The sequence below is a fragment of the Melospiza georgiana genome, chromosome 5 (genome assembly GCF_028018845.1).
Source record: "Melospiza georgiana isolate bMelGeo1 chromosome 5, bMelGeo1.pri, whole genome shotgun sequence".
Taxonomy (NCBI): domain Eukaryota; kingdom Metazoa; phylum Chordata; class Aves; order Passeriformes; family Passerellidae; genus Melospiza; species Melospiza georgiana.
The window spans coordinates 67,816,214-67,828,883 of record NC_080434.1 but is presented as its reverse complement, the minus strand read 5'-3'; the positions used below and the strand labels follow the sequence as shown (position 1 = coordinate 67,828,883).

At 51.9% G+C, this 12,670-nt stretch overlaps 1 protein-coding gene across 4 annotated transcripts in view; it reads right to left on the bottom strand.

Annotated features, from left to right (window-relative positions):
• The window catches only part of EXOC6B (exocyst complex component 6B), a 296,115-nt gene that overhangs the window by 102,040 nt on the left and 181,405 nt on the right, over nucleotides 1-12,670 (bottom strand). For all 4 annotated transcript variants that reach the window (XM_058024491.1, XM_058024492.1, XM_058024489.1 and 1 more), the window contains exons 11-17: nucleotides 11,829-11,949; nucleotides 9,120-9,191; nucleotides 8,458-8,555; nucleotides 7,633-7,738; nucleotides 6,670-6,779; nucleotides 1,912-2,023; nucleotides 254-388 (exon numbers count right to left, since the gene is read on the bottom strand). In XM_058024491.1, the coding sequence (XP_057880474.1) occupies nucleotides 254-388; nucleotides 1,912-2,023; nucleotides 6,670-6,779; nucleotides 7,633-7,738; nucleotides 8,458-8,555; nucleotides 9,120-9,191; nucleotides 11,829-11,949 (754 nt within the window). The remainder of the gene's footprint in view (nucleotides 1-253; nucleotides 389-1,911; nucleotides 2,024-6,669; nucleotides 6,780-7,632; nucleotides 7,739-8,457; nucleotides 8,556-9,119; nucleotides 9,192-11,828; nucleotides 11,950-12,670) is intronic.

Here is a 12,670-nt window from a genome sequence, read left to right as displayed (position 1 = left end):
GGCTTTTGTTGAAGATCTCCTTAATCCTTTACCTAATTAGTGCTGCAAATTAAGGACAAAACCTCCCACGATCTCAACAGGAGCAACGCTCCAAAGGTCAAACCCAAAGCGATGGCGCAACCTCCCCAAAAAATAGGCCAGAATCATCCTTGGGCTCAGCCCAGCTGGCCCTGAGGCCTCCTGAGCAGAGCAGATCCCTGCCAGCACCCTCCCAGGGGTGGGACCCTGAGGGTGGTGGTGCCGTAGAGCTCACCTTGAAGGTGGTGGTCCCGTAGAGCTTGGTGGTGTGCACGGTCTCGGGCAGCACGTTGGTGATGTTGGTGATGAACTCCTCCAGGAACTTGCAGGATTTCTCCAGGTGGGTGGTGTTGATGATGATCTGCACCAGCTGGGGAGGCAGAGAAGGGTTTCAGCCCCACCGCCAGTTCCATGCAATGCTGACGCTGTGCAAACACCCTGAGCTTTGCTACGGGCTCCAGTCTCTCCTCCTTTAACAACACCTAAATCCAAGATAATTTTGGGGGGGAAGCATTTCCCATGACAGCCACTAGTACCACAGGAGGCGATTTTTTCCTTTTCAAGGACTTTCCTACATTGAGCTGTCACTCAGGGCTCCCCAAAAAAACTGCCAGGACACATCAGGAGGCTCCAGGCTGCCACTGAACCCGAAAAAAAACCCGAGCTTGAGTGACACCGAGCAGCATCACACGGGCCCCGAACAAAGGAACCACGAGGTTTGGCTCTGGCAGGTGTGAGGTGAGCAGATCCCTGCCAGCCCTGGGGCAGCAGAACGCCCTGGGTTGGTGTCATTTCACTGCTGGAGCCTGGTGGGGCTGTCTGCAGCCACTTCCCATGCAGGAAGGGCTTGGAAACGCTCCCAAATCTGAAGGAGATTGGATTCATCAGCAATTTCAAAGGTGCAGGCATAGAAATTGTGAAGTGACATCACAAAGATCCCAGCACTGGTGCTGGTGACACCTTGGGAGGTTCAGACTGGATATGGGGAAAGAGAACAAACACTGGAAAGGTGCAGAATGGGAACAGGGCGTCCAGAGAAGCTGTGGGATGTCTGAGACAAATGAGAAGCTGGGAAAGGAAAGCCTTGGGTGACACGATGCACGGCAGCAATAATTAAGTAAACAATTAGTAACTCCTTGTTTAATACCAGCAATTAGTAACACCTTCTTTAATACCCAGAGGTCCCACCTGTCCCGGAGACCTGCAGATATACATGGATTAAAAGGATCAGGAACCTGATTTTGTACCAAAAAAAAAAAAAAAAACAGACCACAGAAAGAAAATCCCAGATTAGGGTTTGTGCTGCAGCAATGTGCTGAATCCACTCAAACATCACCTAAAAATGAGGATTGCTCTTCCATTCCCTCACATTTCCTGCTTGGATCTCCTCTGATCCTCCCTGAAGTCCTCTGACTTAAACTCAAATTTGTAACATTGGCCAAAATGTAGAGTACAAAATTCACAAACAATAGCAAAGAAACCTCTTCACTTTCCACAAGCTAAAGTTCCTCGCTTTGTACAACAACTCCGAGCAGTTTTCCAGGCAAATATTTCATGGAATGCTCCAAACTAGCACCTCTAGAAGGAGTTCTAGGGACCTCGTGTCACCCTGCCCTAGAATCACACAATCCAGGAGTAGTTTGGCTTGGAAGGGACTTCAAAGATGATCTAATTCCAACCCGAACACCTCCTGCTATCCCAGGTGGCTCCCAGCCCCAGCGTCCAACCTGGCCTTGGACACTGCCAGGGATCCAGGGGCAGCCACAGCAGATCTGGGAATTCCATCCCAGCCCCTCACCCAGGAATTCCTTCCCAAGGTCCCACCCATCTCTGCCCTGTGGCAGAGGGAAGCCATTCCCTGTGGCTCCATTCCCAAGGGAATCCACAGCCCACCTCTGTCAGTCCAACGTTTTTCCTCTTGATGACATTCTGTAAACAGTTGCTCAGGGTCCGGGTCAGCAGCAGATTTGTGGATTTTCTGATCATGTCATCAACTTCTGTGGAGCTGCAAAGAAAAATTGAAAGAGGGATTTGCAAGATACTCCATGGAAACAAGATCCCTGGGAATTCTCCTCATCCTCCGTCCTGACTCTCCCCTGCCTCACCCCTGAGCAGCCCTGCAGGGCTCACAGGAGCTGGTGCTTGAAATGCATCAAAATAAAACAATTTAAGCATTTTATCCATGTTTCAGGAGGACTAACACCTGCAGATCCCAAATTCCTCAGCCTCCCATCCAAGAGGAACTGGTCCAGCCTAAGGAAGAGCTGTCCATGGCATCAGCACAACCCTGCCCTCAACACTGGGGGTTGCATGCTCAGAACAAGGGAAATGAACTCCAATGGTGAAATCACAATTCAAATCCTCCAAAATTCCCCTCTCAGCCCTTTCTGGGCTTTTACACAAAATTACAGAACCACGGAATGGTCAAGGTTGGAAGGGATCTTAAACAGAAACTGGGAAAACTGCAGGAGTGAGCAAAGTCACAGGAATGGGTTTAGAAGGTCACACTTGCAATGATCTCTGGATTTCCTCACAGGGACTCCTCAGCACAGCCCAGCTCCACTCTCAGAATCCCAGAGTGGTTTGGGTTGGAAGAGACCTTAAATCCCATCCCATTCCCAACCCCATCCATGGGCAGGGATGCCTTCCACTATCCCAGGTGGATTCAAGCCCCAATGTCCAACCTGCCCTTGGGCATTGCCAGGGATCCAGGGGCAGCCCCAGCAAATCTGGGAATTCCAGCCCAGCCAGCAATTCCTTGCCAAGATCCCAGCCCAATCTCCCCTTTCCCAGTGGGAGCCATTCCCTGGCTCCTGTCCCTGCAGGCCTTGTCCCCCAGTCCCTCTCCAGCTCTCCTAGAACCCCTTTAGGGACTCTGAGGATTCCCTGGAATTTTCCCTTCTCCAGGGGAACGTTCCCAGCTCTCCCAGCCTGGCTCTAGCCCTGGAACACCAGACTGGAAGCACCTACACCCCATTCCTTCCCTTTCCCAGCTGTCTGGAGCAGCAGCACCGTTGGAATTTGGGGGTTCAGACCCTCCCAGGTGCTCACGGTGCCACCTCTCCTTTCTCCAGGAGGTTTTGCCAATCCCCCCTGCCAGAGGCTCCTTGGATCTGTGCCTGGCTCTGGATTAGACCTGACAGGAGTGGGAATTGTCTCCTGCAGGAGGGGCAGGAGAGGGAATTCCCAATGGGAAGGCCGGGCAGGAACTCTGATCCTCCCGGTAAATGGAGCCCCTGACCTTTGGCTCCTTCTCCTGCTCCACCTGACAGAGGGGCCACGTCACAGGGCTGGGATTGACGTGGGAAACAAAAGCCAACCTTGAAGTTATCCCAGGAGAAAGGTGGGGGGTGTTGGGACGCTGCAAGCGGGGGGTGGGAATGGCTGGGATGGGATTTTGGGTAGGAATTGCTGGCTGGGAGGGTGGGCAGGGGCTGGGCTGGAATTCCCAAATTTGCTGTGGCTGCCTCTGGATCCCTGGCAGTGCCCAAGGCCAGGTTGGACATTGGGGTTTGGAGCAGCCAGGGATAGGGGAAGGTGTCCCTGCACTACCCCAAGTTCTTCCAGGATTTGGGGTTTGTTTGTAAAAAATCCAACCAAAACCCAATCCTTGGTGATCAGAGCTGATCATCCTTGCACCCACTGTTTTCCAGAGATACTCCCTATTTCCAGAGGGAAATTCCACTGGAAAAAGCAAGACGGTACATTTGAAGACAACCTGATGAATTCAGCTTGTAAAAAGGCTAAAGTGCCGAGGAGATAAAGGAAATTTTCCTGCTCCACTCCAATCAGTAGTGCCAATAATAAAAATTCCAAGCCCTACAAACCCACCCAGAGCCTCCAAACTCTCCTCAAGTGAAACAACTCCCACATCAAGGAGAACCCTCCCATCCCAACAAATACAAGGAGCTGCTTTAACAAAATAATTAGTGGAGGGGGGAGAAAAAAAAAAACCCATAAAATGTGAGCTGCACTTTGTGCTGTGCAGGAAAAGGCTTGAAGGGAACTGTCTGGGATAATGACAGCTCCTGTCCCGGATCCTGTGGCAGCTGTGGTGACCTCCAGGCCCCTGTGAGTGACGGGCTGACCCCCAGCACTCCGGGGTGCTCCGTAAATGACAGGGCCAGGCGAAAAAAGAAAGGGAGGAGAAAAGGGAACTCGCTGCCGGCTTTGTAGCCAAGCTTCCTAATAAAACCTAATTCAAGCTGTCAGGGTGAAATGAAGAAAGTGTCAACAGGGGTTTGCAGAGAAATATTCCAAATGTTTGGCTGCGAGAGCTGGAGCTGGGGCTCCCCTCCCCCCCTGCTGCTCCGAAAGGGCTGGAAAATCCAATGTGGAAAGGAATTTTAATAATGGGTCTGGTGGGAGCCCCAGGAGGGACCCACGGGGACACCTCTGCTCCCTGCCCTGCCAGGGCCAATCATCCCAGCCATGGGGAGCAGCACCCACAGGAATGGGCTCTGGGAAGGGAGAGGGGCCATGGTGAGCCCGGGTTAGGGGCCCTGGGAGCCACCAGCAGGAGGAGGAGAAGCTGCCACCACTGCAAGGGTGAGGTGGAACAGGGGGGAGAAACTCCTGAGCTCCCAGAGCAACCCACAGGGAAAGGGACTCTCCAAATTGGCATTAGAGAGTCCCTTTCTCCAATAAGAAAAGGACTCCATGGAGAATCCTTGGCTCCAGGGGAGAGCAGGAAAATCCTGGAGAGCCTGGGGCACTGGAACAGCCACTGAGTCCCCAGAGCTGTCCCAGCTCCACAGAAGCCATGGGGCGGTTTGGGATGGAAGAGACCTTAAATCCCATTGAGATCCAACTCCAGAGACACCTCTCACTGTCCCAGGGGGCTCCAGCCTCACCTTGGGCACTGCCAGGGATCCAGGGGCAGCCCCAGCAAATCTGGGAATTCCAGCCCAGCCAGCAATTCCTGGCCAAGATCCCAGCCCAATCTCCCCTTTCCCAGTGGGAGCCATTCCCTGGCTCCTGTCCCTGCAGGCCTTGTCCCCAGTCCCTCTCCAGCTCTCCCGGAGCCCCTTTAGTGATTCTGAGGATTCCCTGGAGTTTTCCCTTCTCCAGGGGAACATTCCCAGCTCTCCCAGCCTGGCTCCAGAGCACAGGGCCTCTGGAATTCTGGGAGCAGCTCTGGGGCCTCCTCTGGGCTTTCTCCACAGCTCCAGGGTCAGGTCATGGCCAGGATATGAAGCTCCCAAGGAGGTGGAACTCCTCTCACCCCAATCCAGCCTCGTGTTAGCCCAGGGAAGGGAAGGAGGATTAATCCCTCCAGTCAAACTCTTGTCCTGCATTTCTCAGCCTCTCCCAAGCTGTGAACGCTGCTGATGCAAAGGCAAAGCCCCAGCTCTCAGTTCCTGGCAGACCCTGCTGGTTTTCAGTCTCACACACGTACACATGGGTGAAACGAGCATCAAAGCACCCCGGGATGGAGCAGGGAGGGTAAACACATGGAATATTTTGCAGGCTTTAAAAAAAAAAAAAATCACATTATTTGTATATAAACTCCCCGAAGAAACAAGAACAACAAAAGCACGAAACCAGCAGCTGAAACTCGTTCCTGACCAAAAATCCAACCCTCAGAGCCTTCCTGAAAACACTTCCATGGAACCACGGGATTCCCATTCCTTGGGGAGCAGTGAGGGGAGACCTGGGGGGATCAGAGGTGCTCCAGCAGGCCCTGGGGACAAGTGGCCACCACAGCCTCTCTCCAGACATCCCCATTCATTTATTTATTAAAGGAATGCCACAGAAACATCTCAGAGGAAACAGCCCCAACTGAGATCGTCCTGGGAGCATGGAATTCCCTGGAAGTGTCCAAGGCCAGGCTGGAGGAGGCTTGGAGCACCATGGAAATTGTCCAGTGATGAGTTTGGAAACAATCCCTGAAGTTCCTCCCAACCCAAACCACCCTGGGATCTCCCCCTGCAGGAGCAGAGGTGTCCAGCCAAAATCCCACTGCTCCAGAGCCACTTCCAGCCTGGACAGGCTCCATCCACAGGAGGAGGCCGGTGGTGAGAGGAGAGCCTTGGAGTACTTGTGGGAATCAGAAGTGGAATGGCACTAGTTCTGGTTTTATTGTGATTGCTGAGGTGAGGATCCAACAGGACACTGGCTGGGGAAGTTGGGTGATGTCCCACTGTCTGGTGTGCCACGTGTTGGTTATGCTGGAGAATAAGACAAGGGCAGAAGCAGCTGCTTGGGTCAGGAAGTATTTAGTGGCAACTTCAATGGCTCGTGGGTGATGGGATTTTGAGATTAATGGGAGGATGGCGAGTGTGTTGATTTCAAGGCCGGTCCAGGCCATAATTCAGTGGTTATTTGAGACACTAATGGTTGTTCCTAGGAGTAGACTAATAATTAAGATTAGATTTGCCTGGAGGTTCATTAGCAGGGGAAGAAGTTGAACCATCACTTTTGGGGTATGGGCCCCATAGCTTGTTGAGCTGACCCTACTAGAAAGTAACATAAAGGAAGCGTGGAGGGCTTTGATTCCTCTAGTGTAGGTTGGATTCCTGCGTTTCTAAGCGCTAGGAAATGAGAGGGTTGGTATAGCCCCACGTTCACTTTATCATAGTGACCCAGGCACATTTCCAGCAGGGCCTCAGGAGAGGAGGCAGGCCCGCTCTCTGAGGGCACGGTTCCCACCTGAGGTGCAGGTCCTCGGAGAACTTGAGGCAGGCATAGATGAACTCCTTGATCTGGCCGTAAACCTTGGGCACAAACTCCGAGAAGGGAAACTTCTTTGGGAAGGGTTGCTGGAAAACAGGGGGAGAAAGAACAGCTCCAGAGGGAGGGTTCTCCCAGGCAGGCAGAGCAATTCTGGGATTTATCCTGGATTTTATCAACACTTCAGCCAAGGGGGAGAGCAGATAATCACAAATAGAGCAGGAAGGCTTTGCGGCCATTCCCTCTCCCAACTCCCTTCTCCTCCCTCCTTCGGAACACCTGGAATTCCTCCCCCACCATGCACAAAGTGTTTTCCTGCTCACCACCCCCAGGTGCTGCCCAAAATCCAGGAGCAAACAGATTTTCCAACACCAAATTTTCCCAGTTTTTACCCCCAGCACTCAGAGCTGGGAGGGGCAGGGAGCAGCTGAACCCCAGGACTGAATTTTGGGGCAGGACACAGAAACCTGAACCCCAGACTGGGATCACCAGGGTTGGATTTGCTGCCTGCCAGGTGTGGATTCAGGATTTGGGGGACATCTGGACACACTTTGGTTTACCAAGCACATGCTCGTGCAAAGGCCAAGAACCATCACTTTTCTGGGCTCTTTTTCTGTAAATATGAGACTGAAACCAAAAAAGGTCAATCCCAGGGCCCATAAAATAGGAATAAAATGCCAGTGGAAGAGGATTTTTCTACCTGTGTGACACAACACTCTGAGAGAAACACAAATCCCACTTCCCTCATCCACACAAGGAAATGCATCCCATGGGAGGAATATTGGTTCTTCCCCATTGATTTCCTTCCTCTTTTATTGTTTATTAGGGTTGGGGAGTGGATTTGGGGTTTTTTGGATGCTTTAAATGCCCACAAAGGGTGTGAGGTTCTCCTGCCCCAGCAACCAGGCCAGGCCAGGCCATTCACCCCATTCCAAGATTTACCTTTTCAAGTTCAGCATCCTGGAATGGGAACTGCCCAACGATTTTCCTATAAACTTCTTCATTTGACACCGGGATGGGGCTGTAGTTATCTGAGTCAAGGATATTTCTGGGAGAAGAAGAGAAGAGTCAGGGAGACAAAGGTGAGGGAAAGTTTTCCTGCTGAGCCAGGGGATTCCCAGAGGCTGCTGCCAGGCTATGGTGGGATCCCAAATTCCTGCAGCAGCAGCCAGGGATGGCCCAAAGCAGCCACAGCTCAGTGATGGAGCGAGGGCACAGAACCATGGAATGGGCTGGGTGGGAAGGTACCTTAAATCCCATTGGGATCCAACTCCAGGGACACCTCCCACTGTCCCAGGGGGCTCCAGCCTCACCTTGGGCACTGCCAGGGATCCAGGGGCAGCCACAGAAAATCTGGGAATTCCAGCCCAGCCCCTGCCCACCCTCCCAGCCAGCAATTCCTTGCCAAGATCCCAGCCCAATCTCCCCTTTCCCAGTGGGAGCCATTCCCTGGCTCCTGTCCCTGCAGGCCTTGTCCCCAGTCCCTCTCCAGCTCTCCTGGAGCCCCTTCAGGAACTCTGAGCATTCCCTGGATTTTTCCCTTCTCCAAGGGAACATTCCCAGCTCTCCCAGCCTGGTCCCAGCCCGAGAGCAGCTCTGGGGTCTCCTCTGAATTTACTCCAGCAGGGGAAGACACAAATGGGCTTTAAGGTCCCTTCCCACCCAACCCATTCCACCTTTCTATGACTGATCCCTCAAAAACTTCCACGCAGGGGCCAGAACCCCTCAGTGAGGGGTGTCTCAGGAGGTTCTGTTGGAGCCTCTCACCTGAAGACCCCGGCCCATTTCTTCAGCAGGGTCTCGCTGTACTGGTCCTGGATCTCCAGCAGCATGTCAAAGAGCTGGTTCACGGGGAAGCCATAGCCCTGCAGAGCAGCAGGAAGGGAATGAAACCCCCAGCAGGGATCTGGGGATCGTTTTCTGTATTTATCAGGGGCAAATCCCCCTTCCAGCACCACTCCTGGGGATCACTGTCTGTATTAAACAGGGCAAATCTTCTTCAGGTACCACCCCTGGTGCAGCTGGGGATTATTGTCTGGATCGAACAGGGGCAAATCCTCCTCTAGCACCACCCCTGGGCATCCTTGTCTGCATTTAACAGGGGTAAATCCTCCTCCAGGACCACTCCTGGTGCAGCTGTGGCTCACTGTCTGAATTGACCAGGGGCAAATCCTCCTCTAGCACCACCCCTGGTGCAGCTGGAGGGGCTCAGGGGATGATTGACCAAGGGAGCACCACCCAGAGCTGTCCCAGGCCCAAGCTTGGTCCTTGCACAGACCAAATCAGGCTGTCCCTCAGGCCATCCACAAATGCCAAAAAAATTCTGGCATTTTTTTGGCCTAGAAATGCCAAAAAAGAGCTTGGCCAGCCCAGCCCAGGCACCAAAGCACTGCTGGAGCTCTGGGAGCACCAGGAGAGGCCCCACGTACCTGGAGCGTGTCAGCAAAGAGCACAATGAGGTTCTTCAGGTCCAACACCAGGCTGGGGTCAGAGCAGTAGGACTGGAGAGGGGGGCAGAGAGGAAAACACAGCTGTGACTGCGTGGCACAGCCCAAACCCTGCCCTGAGCCCCCCTGTGCCACCAGGGATCTGATAAACACTGCCCAGAGTTTATCTGATAAACGCTGCCCAGGCCCAGGAGCAGCGAGGGCAGGGCTGATAAGGGTGATAAGGCTGATAAGGCTCTGCTCTCCGGGCTGGAGAAGGTCTGGCCTGCCCCAGAGACACCTGAGGTGTGTCTAAAACTGCCCAGGAGCTGCTGGGCAGTGAGAGGAGATGGCTCCCATGGTGTTGTCACCGTGGGACAGGGTGACATTTAATATTTACCTCTCATTTCATTTGCCTCTCATTTAATATTTACTGTGTTGTGTCTGATGGTAATGAAGCATCTCAGCCAGGCTGAGGGGAAAACATGCTGGATTGCAGCTCCAGCACGGGGATTTATCCTGCTCCAAGCCCCCCAGACACAGCTCAGTGTCCCCAGAGCAGCCCCAGTCTCCCCTGGGCTTCCCAAGAGCAGCCAAAAATGAACTGGAAAATGTGGAGTTTGAGACAGAGGCTGCCCAAATATAGAATCAGTGATCCCCGGCTGGAAAGGGAGTGGGATTTAAGGCTTGCTGGAAACTCCAGGAGGAACAGCTCCATTAATCAGAGGGAAGGATTGGGAGACACACGTTTTCCATCTCCCTGTCCAAAAAGGAGAGTCAGGAAGAAAGATAATGCCCTGAAGCATCAGCAGTGATTAAAGATGTCCCTGTCTGCGGCGAGGAGGAAAATCCAGGGATAAATTTGTCTGCCTTGGAAGGATCCAAATGGCCTCAGCAAGGTGAGAGACCCTCCCTCAGATCCCAGTTTGGGATGCAGGGCACTGGTTGAACTGGGAGCGCTCAGGGCAAATAAATGGTGGTGGCCACAGGCATTGGGAAATCAGGGAATGTTTTGTGATTGCTGAAGAAGCCTCCCCTGGCAGCCACTCCATGCGTTCCCTTTGGCACCACTTGAAACAACCTGAGTGGCAACAAAGCTGGGAACACCAAAAAACCCCGTGGCTGGGCCTGCCTCAGCCTCCTGCTGCCAGCCCCGAGAAAATCCCACTTGAAACCAAAACAAACACAGGTTTGCAGCTGGGGGGGTTGGTGTTTATCCCCCCTGCCAGCACAGGAGCTGAGGGGGAAGGAGGAGGCTCTGCAGTCACCTGGATGGGGATGGAGAACACCAGGAACCCTTTGGGGTCCCTCATCCCACAGAGATCCAGGTTCACCACAGAGATCTGTGTCCTTCTCTTCCCATATTTTCACCCTTGCTCTCTCCTGGGGTTCTGTCTCTCTGGATTTGGTTTTTCAGCCCATTTTTTAGCCCACTTCTCAGCCCATTCACAGCCATGAAACTTAAGGGATCAAGATGATCTCTAAGGTCCCCTCCAACCCAAACCACTCTGGGATTCTCTGATCATGTGTGCCAAAAGACGTTTTAACACCACATTTTGGGAAAAATCAACTTTCCAGTCACCTGGATGGGGATGGAGAACACCAGGAACCTTCTGGGGTCCTTCATCCCAGAAAGATCCAGGAGCAGGAAAGAGCCATGGAATGGTGTGGGGTGGAAAGGACCTTCAATCCCATATGGTTCCACCTCCTTCCACTGCATCAGGATGCTCCAAATCTGGTCTTCGTGTCCATCTCTTTTCATACTTCCACCCAAGCTGCTCCTGGCTCTCTCTTGGGGTTCTCTCTCTCTGGATTTCTGTTTCCAGCCCATTTTCCAGTCCATTTTTAGCCCATTTTCAGCCCATTTCTCAGCCCATTTTTAGCCCACTTCCAGCCCATTTTTCAGTCATGAAATTTAAGGGATCAAGATGATCTCTAAGATCCCCTCCAACCTAAACCACCCTGGGATTCTCTGGTTCTGTATCAGACAACGTCATGTTTGGTGTGCCAGAAAGACGCTTTTCTCTCCCAAGTTTCTTGGGAAAATCAATTTTCCAGTCACCTGGATGGGAATGGAGAACACCAGGAACCTTCTGGGGATCCCTCATCCCTGAGAGATCCAAGTTCATCAGACAGATCTGTGTCCTTCTCTTCCCATATTTTCACCCAAGGTGCCTCCTGGCTCGCTCCTGGGGTTCTGTCTCTCTGGATTTGGTTTTTCAGCCCGTCTTCCAGCCCATTTTTAGCCCATTTCTCAGCCCATTTTTAGCCCATTTTCCAGCCCAATTTTAGCCATGAAATTTAAGGGGTCAAGATCATCTCCAAGGTCCCCTCCAACCTCAATCACCCTGGGATTCTCTGACTCTCTATCAAACAAGGTCATGCTTTTCCAAAAAGATGCTTTCCCCCCCCATTTTTTTGGGACAAATCAACTCCTTCTGCTGGTGCTCCTCAAGAATTCTGGATTAAATAATGACAAAAACACAAAACCACCATTTTAGTCTTCAAAATATCGAGTTTGGTAGGGAAATACAGCCAACCAAGAGGCTAAAACAACCCAGACAAAGAGAATTATCTGCGTGTCTGTGTCGTTCCTTTAAACACTCATTGGAAAAGAGGGAGAACAAAGAATCCTGAGGGGGAAAAAAGGCAGAATTGCAACATGTCAGGGACAGTCAAGCAACAGCTGAGCTCTGCTGGGCTTTTACTCACGGAGTGGGTCCTGAGGGCCGCGATGGTTTTGGACAGGGCCATCTCCCACAGCTCATCAATGTAGGCCCGGTTGACCAGGCCCTGCGTGGTGTGCAGGATGTGATCCTCCACCACAAAAAACCTGAAACGCAGAAAAACGCCACCGAAACTTCACATCTGAGGGGTCCAAGGACATTCCCCGAGCCCCTTCGGGCAAAGTTGGGCTCTGGGTTTGGGGGATTTGTCAAATCCAGGCAGCTCCAAGCACTTATTCCCTCATTTTTAATTTCACTGGGTTGGAGGAGGGAGGTAAAACCCTCCCTGTGCCGCTCTGCGTGTACACAAAGGCAGAATTCCCCCTCCGTGAGTTCTCCACCTTGTTATTCCCACAAGAACCACGGATTAAACTCTGCTGCAGCCAGCAGCAAGTCCATCACAACTGGGGAAAATGCTTTATCTTGCTGTATCTGCAGGGAAAACTGCTTTATCTGCAGGGAAAAACACTTCATCTGCAGGGGAAAATGTTTTAAATACAGGGAAAACTGCTTTATCTGCAGGGGAAAATCCTTTATCTGCAGGGGAAAATGCTTTAAGTATAGGGAAAACTTGATCTTCAATGCTTTAAGTATAGGGAAAACTTTATCTTCCCTCTTTATCTTCAGGGAAAAACACTTTATCTGCAGGGAAAAATGCTTTAAGTGCAAGGAAAAATGTTTTAAGTACAGGGGAAAATGTTGGAATTGTAGGGAAAATGCTTTATCTGCAGGGAAAACTGCTTTAAGTGCAGGAAAAATGCTTAATTTGCAGGGGAAAATGCTTTATCTGCAGGGGAAAATATTTTAATTACAGGGGAAACTGCTTTA